The sequence below is a fragment of the Pseudophryne corroboree genome, chromosome 1 (assembly GCF_028390025.1).
Source record: "Pseudophryne corroboree isolate aPseCor3 chromosome 1, aPseCor3.hap2, whole genome shotgun sequence".
NCBI classification, from domain to species: Eukaryota; Metazoa; Chordata; class Amphibia; order Anura; family Myobatrachidae; genus Pseudophryne; species Pseudophryne corroboree.
Window position 1 is genome coordinate 472,849,909 of NC_086444.1, and position 27,057 is coordinate 472,876,965.

The following is a 27,057-nucleotide window of genomic DNA, read 5'->3' on the forward strand; positions in this document are numbered from 1 at the left end:
TACCCTTGTGTCAGGGACAGATGAGTCATCAGTGATATGCAAAACATCTTTTATTACAATAATCATATATTAATACTTTACTGCCATTTTGGCTGTAACTTTGCATTATCGTAGTCGACACTGGAGTCAAACTCCGTGTCGATATCAGTGTCTTATTTTGGATAGTGAGCATTGAGAGACTCTGAAGGTCTCTGCGACATAGGGACAGACATGGGTAGATTCCCTGTCTGTTCTCTAATCTTTTGTGCAATAAATTCACCTTCGCACTTAATTACACATATCCAAACAGGTGTCGGCGTTGTCGACGGAGACAACCCTCACACACATTTGCTCCATCTCCTTCTTAGGGGATCCTTTTACCTCAGACATGTCGACACACACGTACAGACACACCACACTCAGGGAATGCTCATCTGAAGACAATTCCCCCACAAGGCCCTTTGGAGAGACAGAGAGAGAGTATGCCAGCACACACCCCAGCGCTATAAACCCAGGAACAACACAGTAACTTAATGTTAACCCAGTAGCTGCTGTTTATATTGATTTTTGCGCCTAATTATGTGCCCCCCCTCTTTTTACCCTCTTCTACCGTGTATCTGCAGGGGAGAGGCTGGGGAGCTTCCTCTCAGCGGTGCTGTGGAGAAAAAACATGGCGCTGAGGAAGAAGCCCCGCCCCCTCGACGGCGGGCTTCTGTCCCGCTTAAATATAAATTTTCTTGGCGGGGGCTCATACATATATACAGTGCCCAACTGTATATATGTGTACTTTTGCCAAAAAAGGTCCATATGCTGCCCAGGGCGCCCCCCCCTCTGCGCCCTGCACCCTTACAGTGACCGGAGTATGTGAGGTGTGTGGGAGCAATGGCGCACAGCTGCAGTGCTGTGCGTTACCTCAGTGAAGACCGGAGTCTTCTGCTGCCGATCTCGAAGTCTTCTTGCTTCTCATGCTCACCCGGCTTCAGTCTTCCGGCTCTGCGAGGGGGACGGCGGCGTGGCTCTGGGATCAGACGAGGGTGCGATCCTGTGTACGATCCCTCTGGAGCTAATGGTTTCCAGTAGCCTAAGAAGCAGGACCTAGCTTCAGAGAGTAGGGCTGCTTCTCTCCCCTCTGTCCCACGATGCAGGGAGTCTGTTGCCAGCAGAGCTCCCTGAAAATAAAAAACCTAGCAAAATACTCACAGCAAGCTCAGGAGAGCTCACTGAAAAGCACCCAGCTCGTCCGGGCACAGATTCAAACTGAGGTCTGGAGGAGGGACAGAGGGAGGAGCCAGAGCACACCAGAATCTAAATTCTTTCTTAAAAAGTGCCCATGTCTCCTGCGGAGCCCGTCTATTCCCCATGGTCTTTACGGAGTCCCCAGCATCCACTAGGACGTTAGAGAAATGTCCCAAATAGCCTCAATCATGAGTTGCACCCCCTTAGCAATGGATGCATCTCCGCCCTGCATATCCCCATCACCATCCCCTGTATCAGAGTCGGTATCCGTGTCAGCTTGCATTATCTGGGCAAGAGAATGCTTTATTAGGGTATACAATTGGGGTCTTTGATGAGGTAGTGGGAGCTGAATACGACAAAACTTTAGACTCTAAAAACCTGTGTATCAGTATCATTTTGAGCTATCCGAGATGAAATTTGGGATATCATTCCCCTAAAAGAATCCACCCATGGGGGTTCGGATTCAGAAGGCTGAGACAGTATATTATAGTCCTGAGTACATGGAATAGACTTCAGGAGAAGATACACTCTGCAGCACAAGATACAGAGTTCCTAGACATGTTTATGTGAACTATACAAACACAGAAAAATGCAGACCATTTCTCACAGAGTACCTTCAGAGAGAGACAGAGTATAAGGAGCCAGCCACACAGCGCCCCAGTAGGCAGTTAATACACTAAAACAGCCGGCGCTGACTGAATAACCTTAATAGAATAAACAGTGATAATTACACTCTCCCCCCTGTCTAGAACACCCTGGTAACGCAGAAATATGCTGGAGTTATGTGGAGGGTAGCACTCCCTGTCAGCGTCTCTTCAGTGTGATCTGCAGGGAGAAAATGGTGCTGGTAAGTGCTGGATCAGCTCTGAAGCAACGCCCCCTGTAATGGCGAGTCTACCCGCTTTCACAGATTATACTGGACTGAGGTGATTTAGCTGCTAACACTGGGATTAGCCCCTGTTTGTATATGTGACCAGTGTAGGGTGAGTGTAGGGTGTTTGCGCTGGCCCAGGGCACCCCTCACAGCGCCACATATCAAGTACTGCTGAGCCCTCCGGAGCTCAACCTGTCAGAGCTGCGCTCCCACCCTTGTGCCACCATTCCCGCCGGCGACCTGCTTGCCGGATTGCTGGTGTCACTCCCCACTCTTCTATTTTCTGCCTCTGTTGAGGTGGCTGCCGTGCTGCGGTAGTGAGCGGTCGCCTCATGGGCTTGCAATCAGCACCCTCAGGAGCTCAGTGTCCTGTCAGTGGAGATAGAGAACCATTAACTTCTACAGTTGGTTCCTACCTACCCCTACAAACACACCACCCACCCCCCCAAGCAGGGAGGCAGACGCCAGCAGCCTTCCTGTACCCAACACTCTTAGAAAAACAATAAAACTAGAAAAACTCCTAAGAGCTCCCCTTGCTGTGACCGGCTCCACCGGGCACATTTTCTAAACAGAGTCTGGTAGGAGGGGCATAGGCTCCCAAGGGACCAGTCTATACCCAGTGGTACTAATGTGGACCCCAGCATCCTCTAGGACGTAAGAGAAATGAGGGGTTCAATACCACGAGTAGAATCGGGATCCAGGTCATCCCCATCATCTTGTATATCATCTGTATCAGAGAGTAGAGCAGGTAAACCACGCTTCTGTGGACCTGCATATGAGAGAGGGGGTCGGAAGGCTGTGCATCAGCCCTAGCAGCTAAATCTGCAACAGCTTGTTGCAGTAACTGAATTTTCTGCACATTAGCAGTGAGTTGGGATGACATATCAGACATCATAGTTAAGAGACTTTAACCAGTGGGGCTCTGTACCCTCTCCCCCAACCTCTTCACTAATTCGTGAAGATTGACTGCATTGCTCACAGGAAACAGTCATTTGATAATGGGAGAGAATCTGGTGTGACAGATACTGTGAACTATGGGTAAGCACAAGCTGTGCATAAAGTACAAAAACATACACCGTTCTAATGCAAGCTTGCCCTACTGTATGTGAGAGGAGACAGAGAGGTATAATACCAGTACACCCTGAGCTGCACAGCCCAGTGAGACAGTCAGCTCTGTAGTGAACACAAGCGGCTCCCCCCTTAGCTACACCGTGTACCAGATATCCAGCGTGTCTGAGGCAAAAAGGCACCAAAAACGCAGCTGGTCCCACTCTGAGGAAGCTCCGTCCCCTCCAATGTTGCCGGAGCTGTACATATTTATACTGGTAAAGACTCCAAATAAGTTTAAAACCTCACACAAGTGCTTAGTTAAGCAGTTTTGTGCCAGTGTGTACACGGGGGATCCTAGCGAGACACCCCAGGGAGGGTCCCGTACACCACACCCGTGGTCAGCCAGACTTTGAACCAGGGACACCCCTAGCAGGGGTCCCCGGAGTGTACTCACCACCGATGTCGCCTTCAGGCAGCGCTAGGGGTGTGCGACGTGCAGCAGCTGTGACAGCCAAGGCTCAGTGCCCTGCTGAACAAACAGCCCCTCAGGACGGTGGTCCTGCAGCAGGGAAACTGCTCTGCCCCCCCCCCCCCAAACTCCCACGGCGCAGGTATGCTGTTGCCCAGACCGCATACTGAAAAAATAAGTTAAATGAAATTGAAGAAAACTCTGGAGCTTCAGAGATGTGCATCCTCTCCTGAGGGCACTTTTTTCTAAACTGCCTGTGGGAGGGGGCAGAGGGGAGGAGCCAGCATACCTAGTTGAAGAAATTTAAAGTGCACTGGCTCCTTTGGACCCCCATCTATACCCCATCGTACTAGTTTCCCCCCCAATATCCCTTATGGATGCTAGAGAAACCGTAAAAAAAAAAAAAAAAAAACAATACATTCATCCAACAGAAACTTTGCACACTACCTGTCAGCTCACTCATGCCATATTGAGGCAAGATGTACAAGGACACATCTGTATTTGTTTTTTTATTAGAAAAAGCTTGATAATAGATAAGGACTGATTTAGTATATACTTTAGGTAGTGCTTACTTGTTGGGTTCTGAATTTATTACCAAGGCAAAAACACATTTACATAAATGGAAAGAAATACTAAGGGGATTAAAGTTAAGGTGAACAAACACTATGCAATGTGCCCTGGGAGAGATATCACAGTGTTTCCCCGGCCGCCGATATAGTGCATACAGTGACGTTATGCTGTGGCCAGCCCGTGCATGCAGTTTTGGACAATAAGTCCAAATTGACAGCCGATAGCAGTGGACAAAAACGATGCGCAGGATCACGCATCATCTGTAGCATACAGTACACCAGGTGTGTCAAACTCGTACTTTCACAACAGCTGGAGGATCATGAGTATGACATGTCTGCTGTACACACTGGACAATATCGCTCAAAAGGGTGAAAATTAGCGTTATCGTGTGTGATATCTGTGTATGCACCATAAGTTGCCGCCAGTGCTATGGTTACACATCCTCTGCTGCTTTTAATCATGATAACAAATGGGCATTGCAAACAATAGTAATACCTGTGAACTATGGTATCTACACTACATGGCCAAGCGTATGAAGACACCTCTTCTAATTAGTGGGTTTGTGATCTAATTTAGAGCTTTATGTAAACCCGATGTTTACGCACATCTCCAATTTTAGATCTGGGCAAAAGAGACAATGCCTCTTGCAATGCTCCAAATGCCACATTGAGATGCCACTGGCAATTGGGGCAGAGAGGCAGCATTTCAGAAAACGGGGGCGTATTGGTCCCATTTTCTGGGCGTGCTGAAGACCATAGCTGCGTCATGCAGCTTCACTAGCTCCAGCAGCATGATTTAACCAGATCTCCTGAGCATCTCAAGGGTTATTCGTATGTACAATGGTCACACAGACGATCTGACACTATCACAGAAGCCGGCAGTGGGCATCTTAACTCAAGCTACCTCCTGAAGCTTTTGCTTACTTTAGCACAGCCGCTGTAAAAAAAGATGCAGTCCATAGCCGAATCTGGCCCTTGGACATTCTAGCCACATGCATAGCTAACTGGTGCATAAAATGAAGCATACAGCAATGACAGAGATTCAGACATATACAAGTGTCACACCAAATTAATCTGCAGAGTCTCACAAAACTGTTTTGTCGCCTCACATTGCAACTATGATGCACATTCATACGAAAGATGCCCTGTGCAAATCCAAGTCGCAAGGGCCCTGGTGCACTGGAGAAGGGATGGATGCGACTGCAGCAGTAGTATATGAGAACTGTAGGTGCAATAATACTTAGATGGAGACCGTTTTTTTCGACAACATACAGAACTCGATAATAAGATTTTACTTACCGATAAATCTATTTCTCGGAGTCCGTAGTGGATGCTGGGGTTCCTGAAAGGACCATGGGGAATAGCGGCTCCGCAGGAGACAGGGCACAAAAAGTAAAGCTTTTCCAGATCAGGTGGTGTGCACTGGCTCCTCCCCCTATGACCCTCCTCCAGACTCCAGTTAGGTACTGTGCCCGGACGAGCGTACACAATAAGGGAGGATTTTGAATCCCGGGTAAGACTCATACCAGCCACACCAATCACACCGTACAACTTGTGATCTAAACCCAGTTAACAGTATGATAACAGCGGAGCCTCTGAAAGATGGCTTCCTTCCACAATAACCCGAATTAGTTAACAATAACTATGTACAATTATTGCAGATAATCCGCACTTGGGATGGGCGCCCAGCATCCACTACGGACTCCGAGAAATAGATTTATCGGTAAGTAAAATCTTATTTTCTCTATCGTCCTAGTGGATGCTGGGGTTCCTGAAAGGACCATGGGGATTATACCAAAGCTCCCAAACGGGCGGGAGAGTGCGGATGACTCTGCAGCACCGAATGAGAGAACTCCAGGTCCTCCTTAGCCAGAGTATCAAATTTGTAAAATTTTACAAACGTGTTCTCCCCTGACCACGTAGCTGCTCGGCAAAGTTGTAATGCCGAGACCCCTCGGGCAGCCGCCCAAGATGAGCCCACCTTCCTTGTGGAGTGGGCCTTTACAGATTTAGGCTGTGGCAGGCCTGCCACAGAATGTGCAAGTTGGATTGTGCTACAGATCCAACGAGCAATCGTCTGCTTAGACGCAGGAGCACCCATCTTGTTGGGTGCATACAATATAAACAACGAGTCAGATTTTCTGACTCCAGCTGTCCTTGCAATATATATTTTTAATGCTCTGACAACGTCCAGTAACTTGGAGTCCTCCAAGTCACTTGTAGCCGCAGGCACTACAATAGGCTGGTTCAGATGAAATGCTGACACCACCTTAGGGAGAAAATGCGGACGAGTCCGCAGTTCTGCCCTGTCCGAATGGAAAATCAGATATGGGCTTTTGTAAGATAAAGCTGCCAGTTCTGACACTCTCCTGGCCGAAGCCAGGGCTAGAAGCATGGTCACTTTCCATGTGAGATATTTCAAATCCACCTTTTTTAGTGGTTCAAACCAATGAGATTTTAGAAAGTCCAAAACCACATTGAGATCCCACGGTGCCACTGGAGGCACCACAGGAGGCTGTATATGTAGCACTCCCTTAACAAAGGTCTGGACTTCAGGGACTGAAGCCAATTCTTTTTGAAAGAAAATCGACAGGGCCGAAATTTGAACCTTAATAGATCCCAATTTGAGACCCATAGACAATCCTGATTGCAGGAAATGTAGGAATCGACCCAGTTGAAATTCCTCCGTCGGAGCACTCCGATCTTCGCACCACGCAACATATTTACGCCAAATTCGGTGATAATGTTGCACGGTTACTTCCTTCCTTGCTTTAATCAAAGTAGGAATGACTTCTTCCGGCATGCCTTTTTCCTTTAGGATCCGGCGTTCAACCGCCATGCCGTCAAACGCAGCCGCGGTAAGTCTTGAAACAGACAGGGACCCTGCTGAAGCAAGTCCCTCCTTAGAGGTAGAGGCCACGGATCTTCCGTGATCATCTCTTGAAGTTCCGGGTACCAAGTCCTTCTTGGCCAATCCGGAACCACTAGTATCGTTCTTACGCCTCTTTGCCATATAATTCTCAATACTTTTGGTATGAGAGGCAGAGGAGGAAACACATACACCGACTGGTACACCCAAGGCGTTACCAGCGCGTCCACAGCTATTGCCTGCGGATCTCTTGACCTGGCGCAATACCTGTCCAGTTTTTTGTTGAGGCGAGACGCCATCATGTCCACCATTGGTCTTTCCCAACGGGTTACCAGCATGTGGAAGACTTCTGGATGAAGTCCCCACTCTCCCGGGTGAAGATCGTGTCTGCTGAGGAAGTCTGCTTCCCAGTTGTCCACTCCCGGGATGAACACTGCTGACAGTGCTATCACATGATTCTCTGCCCAGCGAAGAATCCTTGCAGCTTCTGCCATTGCACTCCTGCTTCTTGTGCCGCCCTGTCTGTTCACATGGGCGACTACCGTGATGTTGTCCGACTGGATCAACACCGGTTTTCCCTGAAGCAGAGGTTCTGCCTGGCTTAGAGCATTGTATATTGCTCTTAGTTCCAGAATGTTTATGTGAAGAGACGTTTCCAGGCTCGTCCATACTCCCTGGAAGTTTCTTCCTTGTGTGACTGCTCCCCAGCCTCTCAGGCTGGCGTCCGTGGTCACCAGGATCCAATCCTGTATGCCGAATCTGCGGCCCTCCAATAGATGAGCACTCTGCAACCACCACAGAAGAGACACCCTTGTCCTTGGAGACAGGGTTATCCGCAGGTGCATCTGAAGATGCGATCCTGACCATTTGTCCAACAGATCCCTTTGGAAAATTCTTGCGTGGAATCTGCCGAATGGAATTGCTTCGTAAGAAGCCACCATTTTTCCCAGGACTCTTGTGCATTGATGTACAGACACCTTTCCTGGTTTTAGGAGGTTCCTGACAAGCTCGGATAACTCCTTGGCTTTTTCCTCCGGGAGAAAAACCTTTTTCTGAACCGTGTCCAGAATCATCCCTAGGAACAGCAGACGAGTTGTCGGCATTAACTGGGATTTTGGAATATTCAGAATCCACCCGTGCTGTTTTAGCACTTCTTGAGACAGTGCTAATCCCATCTCTAGCTGTTCTCTGGACCTTGCCCTTATTAGGAGATCGTCCAAGTATGGGATAATTAATATGCCTTTTCTTCGAAGAAGAATCATCATCTCGGCCATTACCTTTGTAAAGACCCGAGGTGCCGTGGACAATCCGAACGGCAGCGTCTGAAACTGATAGTGACAGTTTTGTACAACGAACCTGAGGTACCCCTGGTGTGAGGGGTAAATTGGAACGTGGAGATACGCATCCTTGATGTCCAAGGATACCATAAAGTCCCCCTCTTCCAGGTTCGCTATCACTGCTCTGAGTGACTCCATCTTGAACTTGAACTTCTTTATGTACAGGTTCAAGGACTTCAGATTTAGAATAGGCCTTACCGAGCCATCCGGCTTCGGTACCACAAAAAGAGTGGAATAATACCCCTTCCCTTGTTGTAGAAGAGGTACCTTGACTATCACCTGCTGAGAGTACAGCTTGTGAATGGCTTCCAAAACCGTCTCCCTTTCGGAGGGGGACGTTGGTAAAGCAGACTTCAGGAAACGGCGAGGTGGATCTGTCTCTAATTCCAACCTGTACCCTTGAGATATTATCTGCAGGATCCAGGGATCTACCTGCGAGTGAGCCCACTGCGCGCTGTAATTTTTGAGACGACCCCCCACCGTCCCAGAGTCCGCTTGAGAAGCCCCAGCGTCATGCTGAGGCTTTTGTAGAAGCCGGGGAGGGCTTCTGTTCCTGGGAAGGAGCTGCCTGTTGCTGTCTCTTCCCTCGACCTCTGCCTCGTGGCAGATATGAATAGCCCTTTGCTCTCTTATTTTTAAAGGAACGAAAGGGCTGCGGTTGAAAGGTCGGTGCCTTTTTCTGTTGGGGAGTGACTTGAGGTAGAAAGGTGGATTTCCCGGCTGTAGCCGTGGCCACCAAATCTGATAGACCGACTCCAAATAACTCCTCCCCTTTATACTGCAAAACTTCCATATGCCGTTTTGAATCCGCATCGCCTGTCCACTGTCGCGTCCATAAAGCTCTTCTGGCCGAAATGGACATAGCACTTACCCGTGATGCCAGTGTGCAGATATCCCTCTGTGCATCACGCATATAAAGAAATGCATCCTTTATTTGTTCTAACGACAGTAAAATATTGTCCCTGTCCAGGGTATCAATATTTTCAATCAGGGACTCTGACCAAACTACCCCAGCACTGCACATCCAGGCAGTCGCTATAGCTGGTCGTAGTATAACACCTGCATGTGTGTATATACTTTTTTGGATATTTTCCATCCTCCTATCTGATGGATCTTTAAGTGCGGCCGTCTCAGGAGAGGGTAACGCCACTTGTTTAGATAAACGTGTTAGCGCCTTGTCCACCCTAGGAGGTGTTTCCCAGCGCGCCCTAACCTCTGGCGGGAAAGGGTATAATGCCAATAATTTCTTTGAAATTATCAGCTTTTTATCAGGGGCAACCCACGCTTCATTACACACGTCATTTAATTCTTCTGATTCAGGAAAAACTATAGGTAGTTTTTTCACACCCCACATAATACCCTGCTTAGTGGTACCTGTAGTATCAGCTAAATGTAACGCCTCCTTCATTGCCAAAATCATATAACGTGTGGCCCTACTGGAAAATACGGTTGATTCGTCACCGTCACCACTGGAGTCAGTGCCTGTGTCTGGGTCTGTGTCGACCGACTGAGGCAAAGGGCGTTTCACAGCCCCTGACGGTGTTTGAGTCGCCTGGACAGGCACTAATTGATTGTCCGGCCGTCTCATGTCGTCAAACGACTGCTTTAGCGTGTTGACACTATCCCGTAGTTCCATAAATAAAGGCATCCATTCTGGTGTCTACTCCCTAGGGGGTGACATCCTCATATTTGGCAATTGCTCCGCCTCCACGCCAATATCGTCCTCATACATGTCGACACACACGTACCGACACACAGCAGACACACAGGGAATGCTCCTAACGAAGACAGGACCCACTAGCCCTTTGGGGAGACAGAGGGAGAGTTTGCCAGCACACACCAAAAGCGCTATATATATATATATCAGGGATAGCCTTATAATAAGTGCTCCCTTATAGCTGCTTTGTTATATCAAAATATTGCCATAAATTTGCCCCCCCTCTCTGTTTTACCCTGTTTCTGTAGTGCAGTGCAGGGGAAAGACTTGGGAGCCGTCCTGACCAGCGGAGCTGTGAGAGGAAATGGCGCCGTGTGCTGAGGAGATAGGCCCCACCCCTTTTCTGGCGGGCTCGTCTCCCGCTATTTAGAGAAATCAGGCAGGGGTTAAATATCTCCATATAGCCTCTGGGGGCTATATGTGAGGTATTTTTAGCCTTTAATATAGGTTACATTTGCCTCCCAGGGCGCCCCCCCCCCAGCGCCCTGCACCCTCAGTGACCGCGTGTGAAGTGTGCTGAGAGGAAAATGGCGCACAGCTGCAGTGCTGTGCGCTACCTTTAGAAGACTGCAGGAGTCTTCAGCCGCCGATTCTGGACCTCTTCTGACTTCAGCATCTGCAAGGGGGCCGGCGGCGCGGCTCCGGTGACCATCCAGGCTGTACCTGTGATCGTCCCTCTGGAGCTTGATGTCCAGTAGCCAAGAAGCCAATCCATCCTGCACGCAGGTGAGTTGACTCCTTCTCTCCTCAGTCCCTCGCTGCAGTGATCCTGTTGCCAGCAGGAATCACTGTAAAATAAAAAACCTAGCTAAACTTTTTCTAAGCAGCTCTTTAGGAGAGCCACCTAGATTGCACCCTTCTCGGCCGGGCACAAAAATCTAACAGGAGTCTGGAGGAGGGTCATAGGGGGAGGAGCCAGTGCACACCACCTGATCTGGAAAAGCTTTACTTTTTGTGCCCTGTCTCCTGCGGAGCCGCTATTCCCCATGGTCCTTTCAGGAACCCCAGCATCCACTAGGACGATAGAGAAATTAACATTAACAGTTTTAGTACAAGAGACGGAAAGGCATTCAAACTCTGCAATAACACTGCATACCTCCCAACATGACCCTCTACAGGAGGGACACAATGCTCTGCTTCTGGACTTTAATTTGTGATTGCCATCACCTGTGTTGAACAGCTTAATACATAGGTCTGCAAACTCAGTCCCCATTACCCACACAGTGCATGTTTTGCAGGTAACCCAGCAGGTGCACAGGTGTATTCATTACTCTGACACATTTTAAAAGCTCTGCAGGTGGGGTTAATTATTTCACTTGTGATTCTGTGAGGAGGAGACCTGCAAAACATGCACTGTGTGGGGTAATGAGGACAGAGTTTGTAGACCTATGGGTTAATAGATAAGAAAGGTGTTTCAGCACAGGTGCCGGCAATCATACATTAAGAGAAAAGTCTAGGAGCAGAGCATTGTGTCCCTCCCAGAGAGGGTCATGTTGGGAGGTGACACTGTAGTACTATTTTACTCCAGCCTATTGAATACAATAGTTAACGTTTCACCAACCTGATATATGAAATTATTCCACAGCATACTTACGTACGATCGTTACCACTGTGCCTTTCAAACTCTCGCTTCCCTCTTTGGTTTTCATAATCAGTGTTTCTTGAAAAACCACCTCTTCCTCGTACTCCTCCTCTTTGGTTTGCAACCCAATTTCTGACCAGTTTCTCTTTCTCAAAACTTAGAACACAAAAAGGGTTACAAAGTCTTAGGGGGTCTATTCATAAAGCAGTGAAAAAATAAGAATTTACTCACCGGTAATTCTATTTCTCGTAGTCCGTAGTGGATGCTGGGAACTCCGTAAGGACCATGGGGAATAGACGGGCTCCGCAGGAGACTGGGCACTCTTAAAAGAAAGATTAGGTACTATATCTGGTGTGCACTAGCACCTCCCTCTATGCCCCTCCTCCAGACCTCAGTTAGGGAAACTGTGCCCGGAAGAGCTGACATTACCAGGAAAGGATTTGGAATCCAGGGTAAGACTCATACCAGCCACACCAATCACACTGTACAACTCGTGATAACCATACCCAGTTAACAGTACGAACAAACAACTGAGCCTCAGCAACAGATGGCTCATAACAATAACCCTTTAGTTAAGCAATAACTATATACATGTATTTCAGAGAGTCCGCACTTGGGACAGGCGCCCAGCATCCACTACGGACTACGAGAAATAGAATTACCGGTGAGTAAATTCTTATTTTCTCTGACGTCCTAGTGGATGCTGGGAACTCCGTAAGGACCATGGGGATTATACCAAAGCTCCCAAACGGGCGGGAGAGTGCGGATGACTCTGCAGTACCGAATGAGCAAAGGCAAGGTCCTCCTCAGCCAGGGTATCAAACTTGTAGAACTTAGCAAATGTGTTTGAACCCGACCAAGTAGCAGCTCGGCAAAGCTGTAAAGCAGAGACCCCTCGGGCAGCCGCCCAAGAAGAGCCCACCTTTCTTGTGGAATGGGCTTTTACGGATTAAGGATGCGGCAATCCTGCCGCAGAATGAGCTTGCTGAATCGTGCTACAGATCCAGCACGCAATAGTTTGCTTTGAAGCAGGAGCACCCAGCTTGTTGGGCGCATGCAGGATAAACAGCGAGTCAGTTTTCCCGACTCCAGCCGTCCTGGCTACATAGATTTTCAAAGCCCCGACTACATCTAGTAACTTGGAGTCCTCAAAGTCCCTAGTAGCCGCAGGCACCACAATAGGTTGGTTCAAATAAAACGCTGATACCACCTTAGGGAGAAATTGGGGACGAGTCCTCAATTCTGCCCTGTCCATATGGAAGATCAGATAAGGGATTTACACGACAAAGCTGCCAATTCTGACACACGCCTAGCCGAAGCTAAGGCCAATAGCATGACCACTTTCCACGTGAGATATTTTAGCTCCACGGTCTTAAGTGGCTCGAACCAGTGGGATTTCAGGAAATCCAACACAACGTTAAGATCCCAAGGTGCCACTGGAGGCACAAAAGGGGGCTGAATATGCAGAACTCCCTTAACAAACGTCTGAACTTCAGGCAGTGACGCCAGTTCTTTTTGAAAGAAAATAGATAGGGCCGAAATCTGGACCTTTATGGATCCTAATTTTAGGCCCATAGTCACTCCTGACTGTAGGAAGTGCAGGAATCGACCCAGCTGGAATTCCTCTGTAGGGGCCTTCCTGGCCTCACACCAGACAACATATTTTCGCCATATACGGTGATAATGTTGTGCTGTCACGTCTTTCCTAGCCTTTATCAGTGTAGGAATCACTTCATCCGGAATGCCCTTTTCCGTTAGGATCCAGCGTTCAACCGCCATGCCGTCAAACGCAGCCGCGGTAAGTATTGGAACAGACAGGGCCCCTGCTGTAACAGGTCCTGTCTGAGAGGCAGAGGCCATGGGTCCTCAGATCATTTCGTGTAGTTCTGGGTACCAAGTTCTTCTTGGCCAATCCGGAACGATGAGTATAGTTCTTACTCCTCTCTTTCTTACAATCCTCAGTACCTTGGGTATGAGGGGAAGAGGAGGGAACACAAACCGACTGGTACACCCACGGTGTCACTAGTGCGTCCACAGCTATCGCCTGAGGGTCCCTGGACCTGGCGCAATATTTTTTTAGCTTTTTGTTGAGACAGGACGCCATCATGTCTACCTGTGGTCGTTCCCAACGATTTACAATCAGCGTGAAGACTTCTGGATGAAGTCCCCACTCCCGGGTGGAGGTCGTGCCTGCTGAGGAAGTGTGCTTCCCAGTTATCCACTCCCGGAATAAACACTGCTGACAGTGCTAGCACGTGATTCTCCGCCCATCGAAGAATCCTTGTGGCTTCTGCCATCGCCATCCTGCTTCTTGTGCCGCCCTGTCGGTTTACATGGGCGACCGCTGTGATGTTGTCTGACTGAATCAGCACCGGTTGGTTTTGAAGCAAGGGTTCTGCTTGACTCAGGGCGTTGTAAATGGCCCTTAGTTCCAGAATATTTATGTGAAGGGAAGTCTCCTGACTTGACCACTGTCCTTGGAAGTTCCTTCCCCGAGTGACTGCCCCCCAACCTCGTAGGCTTGCATCCGTGGTCACCAGGACCCAGTCCTGTATGCCGAATCTGCGGCCCTCGAGAAGATGAGCACTCTGCAGCCACCACAGCAGACACCCTGGCCCTCGGGGACAGGGTGATCAGCCGATGCATCTGAAGATGCGATCCGGACCACTTTGACAATTCCTGGGCCTTCTCCACCGGGAGAAACACCTTTTGTTCTGTGTCCAGAATCATGCCCAAGAACAGCAGACGCGTCGCAGGAATCAGCTGCGACTTTGGGATATTCAGAAACCAGCCGTGCTGTTGCAACACTTCCCGAGATAGTGCTACGTTGACTAACAACTGCTCCTTGGACCTAGCCTTTATAAGGAGATCGTCCAAGTACGGGATAATTATAACTCCCTTCTTCCGAAGGAGTATCATTTCGGCCATTACCTTGGTAAATACCCTCGGTGCCGTGGACAGACCAAACGGCAACGTCTGGAATTGGTAATGACAGTCCTGTACCACAAACCTGAGGTACTCCTGGTGAGGTGGGTAAATGGGGACATGCAGATAAGCGTCCTTGATGTCCAGCGACACCATAAAATCCCCCTCTTCCAGGCTTGCAATAACCGCCCTGAGCGATTCCATTTTGAACTTGAACTTCCTTACATAAGTGCTCAAGGATTTTAAATTTAGAATGGGTCTCACCGAACTGTCTGGTTTCGGTACCACAAACATTGTGGAATAGTAACCCCGTCCCTGTTGAAGGAGGGGTACCTTGATTATCACCTGCTGAAGGTACAGCTTGTGAATAGCCGCCAGAACTACCTCCCTTTCCCTGGGAGCCGCTGGCAAGGCTGATTTGAGGTAACGGCGAGGGGAAGTCGCCTAGAACTCCAGCATGTGTCCCTGAGATACCACTTGTAGAACCCAGAGATCCACCTGTGAGCGAACCCACTGGTCGCTGAAGTTCCGGAGACGCGCCCCCACCGCACCTAGCTCCACCTGTGGAGCCCCAGCGTCATGCGGTGGACTTAGTGGAAGCAGGGGAAGATTTTTGTTCCTGCGAACTGGCCGTCTGGTGCAGCTTTTTTCCTCTACCCCTGCCTCTGGGCAGAAAGGATGCGCCTCTGACCCGCTTGCCTTTCTGAGGCCGAAAGGACTGTACTTGATAATACGGTGCTTTCTTAGGCTGTGAGAGGAAACCTGAGGTAAAAAAAGTCGACTTCCCAGCTGTTGCTGTGGATACGAGGTCAGAGACCGTCCCCAAACAATTTCTCACCCTTATAAAGGCAAAACCTCCATGTGCCTTTTAGAATCAGCATCACCTGTCCACTGCAGAGTCCATAATCCTCTCCTGGCAGAAATGGACATTGCATTAATTCTAGATGCCAGCCGGCAAATGTCCCTCTGTGCATCCCTCATATACAAGACTACGTCCTTTATATGCTCTATGGTTAGCAAAATAGCATCCCTGTCGAGGGTATCAATGTTGTCTGACAGGGTATCAGACCATGCTGCTGCAGCACTACACATCCATGCTGAAGCAATAGCAGGTCTCATTATAGTACCCGAGTGTGTATATACAGACTTCAGGATAGCCTCCTGCTTTCTATCTGCAGGTTCCTTTAGAGCGGCCGTATCCTGAGACGGCAGTGCCACCCTTTTAGATAATCGTGTGAGCGCCTTGTCCACCCTAGGGGATGTCTCCCAGCGTAACCTATCCGTTGGCGGGAAAGGGTACGCCATCAGTAACCTCTTAGAAATCACTAGTTTCTTATCAGGGGAACACCACGCTTCTTCACACAATTCATTTAATTCATCAGATGGGGGAAAAGTCACTGGCTGCTTTTTCTCCCCAAACAGAATACCCTTTTTAGTGGTAACCGGGTTAATGTCAGAAATGAGCAACACATTTTTCATTGCCGTAATCATGCATCGGATGGCCCTTGTGGACTGTACATTTGTCTCATCCTCGTCTACACTGGAGTCAGACTCCGTGTCGACATCTGTGTCTGCCATCTGAGCTAGCGGGCGTTTTTGAGCCCCTGATGGCCTCTGAGACGCCTGGGCAGGCGCGGGCTGAGATGCCGGCTGTCCCAAGGCTGTTACGTCATCAAACCTTTTATGTAAAGAGTTGACACTGTCGGTTAATACCTTCCACATATCCATCCACTCCGGTGTCGGCCCTGTAGGGGGCGACATCACACTTATCGGCTCCTGCTCCGCCTTCACATAGCCCTCCACATCAAACATGTCGACACAGCCGTACCGACACCGCATACACACAGGGAATGCTCTGACTGAGGACAGGACCCCACAAAGTCCTTTGGGGAGACAGAGTATGCCAGCACACACCACAGCGCTATATAACAGGGATTTTCACTATACTGAGTGATTTTTCCCAATAACTGCTTATTAAGACCAATTTGCGCCTAAATTTATGTGCCCCCCCTCTCTTTTTTACCCTTGTTGTACTGTATACTGCAGGGGAGAGCCTGGGGAGCGTCCTTCCAGCTGAGCTGTGAAGAGAAAATGGCGCTGGCTGTGCTGAGGAAGATAGCCCCGCCCCTTCAGCGGCGGGCTTCTCACACTTTTTATAATGTCAATGGCGGGGGTTTTTGCACATATACAGTGTTATACACTGTATTATGTGCTATTTGTGCCAAAAGGTAAACTAATTGCTGCCCAGGGCGCCCCCCCCAGCGCCCTGCACCCAACAGTGACCGGAGTGTGTGGTGTGCTATGGGAGCAATGGCGCACAGCTGCAGTGCTGTGCGCTACTCCGCGCGGCTCCGGGAACGGACGATCGAGGTCGGGCCCTGTGTTCGATCCCTCTGGAGCTAATGGTGTCCAGTAGCCTTAGAAGCACAAGCTAGCTGCAAGCAGGTAGGTTTGCTTCTCTCCCCTCAGTCCCTCGTAGCAGTGAGTCTGTTGCCAGCAGATCTCACTGAATATAAAAAAACCTAACAAATACTTTCTTTTCTAGTGAACTCAGGAGAGCCCACTAGGTGCATCCAGCTCTGGCCGGGCACAGATTCTAACTGGAGGAGGGGCATAGAGGGAGAAGCCAGTGCACACCAGATATAGTACCTAATCTTTCTTTTAAGAGTGCCCAGTCTCCTGCGGAGCCCGTCTATTCCCCATGGTCCTTACGGAGTTCCCAGCATCCACTAGGACGTCAGAGAAAAGTGGAGAAGTGAGCCAGTGGAGAAGTTGGCCATGGCAACCAATCAGCAGTGAAGTATTATTTATAATATACATACAATTGTACAACGTAGCTGATTGGTTGCCATGGGCAACTTCTCCACAAGCTCACTTCTCCACTCTTTTCACCGCTTCATGAACAGACCCCTTAGTGTTCGTTTCTTTCCCAAATGTACAGTAGTCACGATCATCTAGCCTGCAGCTTGGCGTATTCACTGCAATCCAGGCGTGGTAAGCGAGCCCGCAACTAGGACGTGCTCATGTGTCTAAGTACATGCACCCACAGAAATACAAGGTCGGTGTACGAAGTCTCACCTGCGCCTTGACATGGTGCGTGTGCTTACGCCGCAGGCTGGATGAGAGTGGCTACATCTGTAGGTAGAGACAAGTTTTGGGGTTTTTGCAGAGATAAGCAAGCCATTTTAAGAGACTCCTTTTGATTAGGTCATTTTTGAAGGGTAATGATGCTGTGCAGACGGCAGCTTAAACTAGAACAATTTGATTGAGACCCTATTTTACATAGGATGATGCAGCAATAGCTTGATGGGGATCTAGTGCTACAGAGAATCTTGTGGTCTTGAACAAATAGAAAGTTTAACAAGGTAGGCTGGGATTAACACTAGTACACCTAGCGCAATAGTTATAGCCATTACTTAGGTTTCTATTAAAAACTTTAGCTGATCTTGTGTTCAGATGAGATCTTCAAGTTTCTAAAACATGCTCAATTTCTAGTTTAGCAGCAGCAGTATACAAAGTAAAAATCTGAAGAAAACACAATTGAGTTCAGCAAATATTCTATTGAGGGAAACATTGATCAACTGTACTAATGCAGCCTGCTACAGGTTGATTTTGCTTATTTACTTCAACCATAATGATACAGCAGTTGTAATACTTAAGGTGTGTACACGGTGAGATCCTTGCTATGGCCGATTTTCACTTGCGATTTCCCTTGAACTCCCCGGAGCCCAGCACCACCGATTTTGACTAACTTTTCTTGAGATATGGACTATGTGTGCTAACGATTTTGGATTATGTGAGATTTTGGCTTATGTGAGATGTCATTGATATGCGAGATGAACTAGATAGTACACCGATCTAGCAAGGACTGACCTGCCTGCACAGTTTATCTTTTCTTGCGATGCCGACCTGGCGGGACCGCGCATCGGGATCGCAAGGTGACTTTCACCTTGCAATCTGCACTAACTTTTCTTGCAATTTTGACTATATAGTCAAAATCGAAAGAAAAATCTCACCGTGTGTACACACCCTTAGGAGTGCCTGATAGCTACATATAACAAATCATGTAAGATTTAAGATTTAAATGGAGTATGTCCGATAGTGGTAAGTCACTGTACAACACAGAAGTGAAAAGATTCATGCTACTAGTATAATCCAGTTCTGTAAGATTAACTACATTACAAACAGGTTATCCTTTTGTAATGAGAAATAGATCACTGAATTTCTGTTCAATTTGTACTTCTGTAGAGTACATTGATACCCAACTATACATCGGATAAACGGGAGTCCAGATTCGGCCTATTCAAACTCCCATTTATCCGACAAGTCAGAAAATCCGACTTCTCAGAAAACACATGGATCGGCGGATTAGCCGCGGATCCGCGCATTGTTGGATTCGCGGCCAAATCTGACAGACTTAAAAAAAAAAAAAAAAAAGTTGGATTGCCATCATCAGGAACGGCCAATCCTAATTGAATACTGAAATGTCAGATCCTGTCGGAAAGGAGCCAACATCAATTGAATACATCCCATAGTAGGCGAGAAGTATGAATAAAATCAGAAAGTAACAAAAAAAAAAAAACAAAAACAAAAAAAAAGCAGCTGCTAAGACCTTGTGGCACATTGGTATTACATGGATTGTAGTGGAGTACATTACTATATGCCTTAAGGAAGTACAAAATAAATAAATATATAAATATAAATATATATATATATATATATATATATATATATATATATATACACACACACACACACACACATACACACACCTTGACAAAGGGACCTGTGTGTCCCGAAACGTTGGTTCTTGTTGGTGTTTTAAATACACTTTTTTACTTTTTTGATCAAGACGCTGAGTGCCGCTCTATTATACATACATACATACATACATACACACACAAAGACTTCCTATGCAGAACAGCACACACATATTAAACAGATTATATACTTGTCAATGCTGTAATCCAAAGGTTTTTCGACATTTGGACGGAACTCTCTGAAAGCTGTTCTACGCTGAGCTCTTTCAGTTTTCACTTGTGCACCATTATTCTCATTCTGAATCACTTTGTGCAAGGACTGTTTTGGAGCAAGTTTTTGGCCTAAGGAAAGGGAACAAAATAATAAAATAAAAATAAGCCATTTGGAATCACTTGCTTTCTGCCAATGTCCACATTTTGTTCCAGCCAACTAGTCCATTGCTGTTATAGCAACATTATACAGATGTAGCCATGCTCCTCTTAATGCGATGCAGCTTACTGACTAATTGCAGCTGGTGATTGCTCCTTTAATTCAATTAGGAATTAATGAAGTGATCGCTGGCTGCGAATAGTCTCATCCCAGCATGCTGCATCGTGGCAAAGATGAGCATGGCTACATCTGTATAATGCTTTATCTGGTTACAGCAGTTTAAACTTGACATTTTAGCTCATGTACTGACCATACATACATAATGCAAATTCAAATGGTATTTGCAGTCCAATTTGTATATACTTCAGTAGGGAGGCACAGCGCTCCAAACGGAGTTATAATTCAGAAAAATGTATAATTGTAAAGAAAGCAGCATTACACAGGTGTATGGACACAAAAAAAATAAAAAAAACCCACACAGACCATGACCATTTTCTAATAACATAAGAAAGCATACAAAAAGGCAAGGATATAAAGAGTCAAATGTCCAAACCATATGCTTGAAACCCCAGTAGAGCAGGGGTTCCCAACCTCAGCCCTCAAGACACATTAACATTACAGGTTTTAAGCATAGCCACACTTGAGTGCAGGTGACTTAATTTCAGCAATTTTAATTTAGCCATATACTATATGCTCAAGCATGGCTATCACTAAAATCTGGACAGTTAGTGTCCTTTGAGAACGGAGGTTGGGAAACACTGCTGTAGAGGAGTAGTCAGTCTACCATATTGAATGCTTGTGAAGAACATGTATATTCGAATAAGAAATCAATGATTCAGACCAAAGATTTTTGTATTGTTCTATTTCTCTAGCATCTATAAGGGATATTTGGGAATCTAGTTCAATGGGGTATAGACTGGGTCCAAAGGAACCAGTGCACTTTAAATTTCTTCAACTGGGTGTGCTGGCTCCTCCCCTCTATGCCCCCTCCCACAGGCAGTTTAGAAAAAAGTGCCCTCACTAGAGGATGCACATCTCTGCAGCTCCAGAGAGTTTCTTCAATTTTTTTTTTCTGTTATTTTCGGTATGCTGTCTGGGCGACCGTATACCTGCACCGTGGGAGTTGGGGGGAGGGGGGACGGAACGGTCAGAGCCACTCCCCTGCTGCAGGACCAGGGGTTGTTCAGCAGAGCACTGCGCCTTGGCTGTCACAGCCGCAGCACACCGCCTGAAGGCGACATCTGTGGCGAATACAAACCGGGGGCCCCGCTAGGGAAGTCCCCCGGTTCAAAGCGCAGCTGACTGCAGGCGCGGCGCATTGGACCCTCCCGGGGGGGTCCCGCTAAGATTCGCCCTTGTGGAACTGGCACAAAAGGCTTGACTAGCACTTGTTCTGATGTTTTGAGCACAAAAGGAGACTTCACCAGTATAATCTACCAATATAAGCTATTCGTGCATCTCCAGCTCCATTGGAGGGGGCGGAGCTTCATCAGAGCGGGACCTGAGGTATTTTGGCACCTTCCTCTGCTTACTGCAGCCATATACAGCACACACAGTGCTTCCTGAGTCCTCAGCCACGCTGGATATCTGGTACAGGGTGTAGCAAAGGGGGAGAGCCGCTTGTGTACACCATCTGGGTCCTATTTTAGGACAAAAACCGTTAGTGTTACTGTGATTTGCAGAGCCGACAGCGTCACTGGGGCTGTGCAGCTCAGGGTGTACTGGTATCATCCCTCTGTCTCCTCTCACATACAGTAGGGCAGGTTTGCAATATAACTGTGTACGTTTTGTGCTTACTGTGAAACATGGGTAAACACAAGCTGTGCAGTGTGCGTCACACCAGATTCTCTCCATTATCTACAGATTCTGTTTCATGTGAACAATGCAGTCAGTCAATCTTCACAAAAGAGTGAAGGGGCTGGGGAAGAGGATCCAGAGCCCCACTGGTTAGGGTCTCTTAAAACTAGGATGTCAGATATGTCATCCCAGCTCGCTGCTAATGTGCAGAAGACTCAGCTACTACAACAAGCTGTGTTGCAGATTTAGTTGCTAGGGCAAATGCACAGCTTTCTCCCCACCTCCCTCCCCTCACGCAGGTCCACAGAAGCGTGGGTTACCTGCTCTACTCGGATACAGATGATATACAGGAGGATGGGGATTACCTGGATCCCGTTAGTGGGGATCCAGATTCTGCTCACGGCATTGAACCCCTAAGTCTAGCTTCCTCTAGAGGACGCTGCATCACATAAGTCATTTTACTTTGTACAAAACAAGTCTAATGTCACTTTCCCTGACTCTACAGAGTTAGATGACATATTCAAACAGGCCTGGAAAAATCCAGCCAAAAAATTCTAAGTGTCCAAAATATTTTTGCGCACTTTACCATTTGCTCCTGAAGGTCTCTCATGTGTCTAAAAAGGCAGCGCTACCTTCGGGCTCCTTTACCATGAAGGATCCTGAGGATAGGAAGATAGACTACCCTAATGGCTATATACACGGCAGCCGGTATATCACAAAGGCCGGTCATTGCGAGTTGCTGGATGACCCATGCCATTCATTACTGGGCCACTCAAATTCAGGGGGGCCTTTCAGGGGATATTCCCTTAGTTACTATGGTAACACCTAAAACAAATTCAGGACACTACACGTGTCCTCTGACTCTCAAGGAGATGGGAAACATTAATGCTCGGACATCTGCCATGGCAGTGTCGGCACACGGGGCCTTGTGGTTGCGTCAGTAGATAGCGGATGCGGAATCCAAACGTAGTGTCTAATCCCTCACCTTTTCAGGGGAATGGCTCTTTGGGGTTGAATTGGATACCTGGATTTCCAGAGTTACAGCTGGGAAATCCACATTTCTCCCCTCGGTGGTCCCGTCGGCGAGACGTTTCTATCCGGGACTGTCTGTCCAGTCCTTTCGGTCTCACAGATTTTGATCTAAGGCCAGAGGTAAGTCCAGAATACCTGCCAGCATCAGCTCTCAGGAACAGTCCACTGGTTCAGCGTCCACTAAGGCCTCAGCATGACTCTGCCCACCCACCCCGAAGGGATCTCAACTGAGTCACTTCAGCCGCATCTGGGAGACTTCCTGACAAAATACCTGCGTCAGAGATCTCGTTTCTCAGAGCTACAAGCTGGAGATGCAGTACTCTCCCAACGATTTTTCAAATCAAGCTTACCAGCTTTGAAGGATATGCAAGTTACGTTGCAACAGGCCATCTGAAAGTTGGTCCAGTCCCATGTCATTGTTCCAGCGCCTATACTGCAACGCGGCATGGGGTTTTAATCAAACCTGTTTGTCGGTCAGACCTATTTTAAATCTAAAATCCTTGAATCCTTATTTGAAGGTGTTCAAGATGGAATCCCTGCGAGCAGCGATTGTGGGCCTGGAAGAACAGGAATTTATGGTATCCTTGGACATCAAGGACGCCTACCTCCATATTCAGATTTGGCCACCTCATCAGGCATACCTGTGGTTTGCCCTTCTGGACAATCACTTCCAATTCCAGGCACTGCCCTTCGGCCTGTCAACAGCCCCAAGAGTATTCACGAAGGTAATGGAGATGATGTTCCAACTCCAGGGGGTCAATGTTGTACCTTATCTGGTAGATCTTCTGATAAAAGTGCAATCCAAGGAGTTTTTGTTGCTCCATATCAACCACACTGTCCATCTTCTGTTAGACCATGGGTGGATCCTCAACTTACAGAAGTCCCACCTGGAGCCAACTCGGAGGCTCCTGTTCCTGGGGATGTTGCTGGATCCTGTGGCCCAGAAGGTGTGTTTCTACAGGAGGACAAGGCGAATAAACTTCAGGAGATTGTTCGCATGGTGCTCAGACCTACTCGAGTGTCCGTCCATCTTTGTATTGGATTGTTGGGAAAGAGGGTTGCCTCATACGAAGCGATCTAGTATGGGAGGTTCCATGCGTATATCCTGAGCAAGTGGTCTGGATCTCATCTACAGATGCACCAGATGATTCATCTGTCACATCACACCAGGATTTCCCTCTTGTGGTGGCTACAGTCCTTCAATGTCTTGGAAGAGCAGAGTTTCGGGATGCAGGATCGGACCTTCCTCACGACAGATGCAAGTCTACGGGGATGGGGAGCTGTCACCAAAGGGGCGCATTTCAAGGGCAGGTGATCAGCCCATGAAGCCCTCCTTTCAATCAGCATTCTGGAACTTCGGGCGATCTACAATGCTCTGCTTCAGGCCTCTCTTCTGCTCAAGGATCACGCGATTCAGGTACAGTCGAACAACGCCATGGCAGCGGAGTATATCAATAGTCATGGAGGGACAAAAAGAGCCTGCATGCGAGAGGTGTCAAAGATACTCTTCTGGGAGGAAAGAAATGCAAGAGCAATGTCAGCAATCTTCATTCCGGGTGTGGACAACTGGGAGGCGGACTTCCCAAGTAGTCATGATGTCCACCCGGGGGAGTGGGGACTCCACTATCTGGTGTTCCAACAGATCGACCGGTGGCGTTGCCCACAAATAAATATGATTGCTTCTCGTCTCAACAAGAAACTTCCCTGGTATTGCTCACGGACCAGGGACCCTCAGAAGAGGGCAGTGGACATACTGGCGTTGCCTTAGCCATACCAGCTGGTCTACCCGTTTCCTCAGATTCCATTGCTCCCATGGATGCTAAAGCAAATCAGGAATCAAGGTGTCCAGGCAATTCTGATCGCCCCAGATTGGCCTCGGAGGGCGTGGTACGCAGATCTTCTAGACATGTCCGTCGAAGACCCTTGGCCTCTGCCACTAAGAAGTGATCTTCAACAAGGACCATTCGTCTACCTGGACTTACGGCAACTTCAATTGACGGGATGGAGGTTGAGCGGAACATCCTAGCTCACAAGGGCCTTTCCAAGAAGATTATTTCAACCATGGTTCAGGCCAGGAAACCTGTGACGTCAAAACACTATCATATCTGGGAGGAGATAAGTCTCTTGGTGCAAGGAGCGCACGTTTCCGCCTGCTGAGTTTCACTTGGAACGTTTCCTACAGGCTGGTGTAGATAAGGGTTTACGTCTGGGTTCCATTAAGGTCCAGATTTCAGCCCTCCATTTTCTTCCAGAAGACATTGGCAGTGTTGCCAGAAGTACAGACCTTCTTGCAAGGGGTACTCCACATACAAACCACCTTTTGTGCCACCTACGGCACCCTAGTATTTGGATGTAGTCTTGGCATTTCTACAGTCCTCCTGGTTTGAACGTCTGATGATGGTAGAAGACAAGTACCTCACATGGAAGACTGACGTTACTGGCCCTGGCTTCTGCTCGACATGTCTCAGAATTGGAAGCCTTATTGTGCAACAGTCCCTACTTGGAGCTCCGGACTAGACAGCAGTTCCTGCCAAAAGTTGTCTGCGCTTTTTCACCTGAATTAACTTATGGTTCCGTACAGTTCTGACGCTTCTGCTCCTCCAGAAGCATTGGAAGCAGTGCGTACCTTGAAGATCTACAGTCTGGTCCATAAATATTGACACATCGACAATTCTGATTTTGGGCTCTATACACCACCACAATGGATTTGAAAAGGAAACAAACAAGCTCTGCTTTAACTGCAGACTTTGCGCTTTAATTTGAGGGTATTTACATCCAAATCAGGTGAACGGTGTAGGAATTACAATGGTTTCTATATGTGCCTCCCACTTTAAAAGGGACCAAAAGTAATGGGACAGACTAAACAATCCTAAATCAAACTTTCACTTTTTAATACTTTGTTGCAAATCCTTTGCAGTCAATTACAGCCTGAAGTCTGGAACGCATAGGACCTGACTGTCAAGCACACAGCTAGTGTCAGGAAAACGGATTCCTTGCTCGTGCTCTATGATGAGCAGAAAAAGGGTTGCCCTGCTTTGAAGCAGTCCATAGCTTGTTGGCTTACTATCCAACAGGCCTATGTGTCGGCAGCTTTACTTGTTCCAGTCTGAAGGCCCACTCTAGAAGATCAGTGGGGTCTTCCTGGGCGGCTGCCTGTGGAGTCGCAGCCTTGCAACTATGTTGAGCTGCTACTTGGTCGGGGAAGAACTCCATTGTGAAGATCTACAGGTTTAATACTCTGGCCAAAGAGGATACCCAGTTTGGGCAGGCAGTGCTGCAGTAGTCTCTGCACATTTGCCCCCCCCCCCCCCCCCCCCCCCCCCCCCTCCCCCATTCTTGAAGCTTTGGGACATCCCCATCGTACTAGATTCCCCAATATCCTTTATGGATGCTAGAGAGAAATAGGATTTTATTACCTACCAGTAAATCCTTTTCTCGTAGTCTATAAGGGATATTGGGGAATTTAGTACGATGGGGTATAAACTGGGTCCAAAGGAGCCAGTGCACTTTAAATTTCTTCAACTGGGTTTGCTGGCTCCTCTACTCTATGCCCCCTCCCACAGGCAGTTATAGGTAAAAACATGCCCGAAGGAGAAAGGACATATGAGAGAAGGAACATAACAGGGTGATGAGATTTACACACCACTAACATACAACAACCAGCAATGGCTGGTAGCAGCAACAGCTGAACAGGTAACTACAGAACAAGAACCTGCAGAAAAGTCCACATACTGAGGCGTGCGCCCAAAATCCCTTATGGACTACGAGAAAAGGATGGTTTTAAAATCCTATTTTTTGCTTCCCTGCCAAACACAAGTCCCACTTGACCAGAGTAAATGAAGTCTGGCAGAAGAGGTTTTTAACACTACACAAATTTGGCAAATTTAATATTGGCATACAAAAGCAAAACGGATTTAAGTGTGATCATTGTCCTTCGTGAGGGTCATGCGCTTAATTCTGTTCCATTGTCATACTACAGTGTTCATCGTTTTTTCATTGTTCTCCCTGATTTAACATATATAAACACAGGATTTTAATACCTACCGGTAAATCCTTTTCTCCTAGTCCGTAGAGGATGCTGGGGTCCACTTCAGTACCATGGGGTATAGACGGTTCTGCAGGAGCCATGGGCACTCTAAGACTTTTCAAAGGGTGTGAACTGGCTTCTCCCTCTATGCCCCTCCTCCAGACCTCAATTAGGAACTGTGCCCAGGGAGAATGATATTGAGGAAAGGATTTACTTTTATACTAATGGTGAAATTCATACCAGCTCCCACCTCAACCATGCCGCACAACATGGCATTCAAAATAACACACGCCAACAGGCATGAACCATTTGCAGCAACACGCTGAAAACAAATGTAACAACTTGTGTAACTATAATGAACAAACTGCAGGTAAAGTACGCACTGGGTCAGACTAGGAGAAAAGGATTTACCGGTAGGTATTAAAATCCTGTTTTCTCATACGTCCTAGAGGATTGCTGGGGTC

At 47.7% G+C, this 27,057-nt stretch overlaps 1 protein-coding gene across 6 annotated transcripts in view; it reads right to left on the reverse strand.

The window, feature by feature from the left end:
- Positions 1-27,057, reverse strand: part of HABP4 (hyaluronan binding protein 4) — a 114,228-nt gene that overhangs the window by 50,090 nt on the left and 37,081 nt on the right. For all 6 annotated transcript variants that reach the window (XM_063913740.1, XM_063913739.1, XM_063913737.1 and 3 more), the window contains exons 3-4: positions 19,559-19,709; positions 11,695-11,838 (exon numbers count right to left, since the gene is read on the reverse strand). In XM_063913740.1, coding sequence (XP_063769810.1) covers positions 11,695-11,838; positions 19,559-19,709 — 295 coding nt within the window. The remainder of the gene's footprint in view (positions 1-11,694; positions 11,839-19,558; positions 19,710-27,057) is intronic.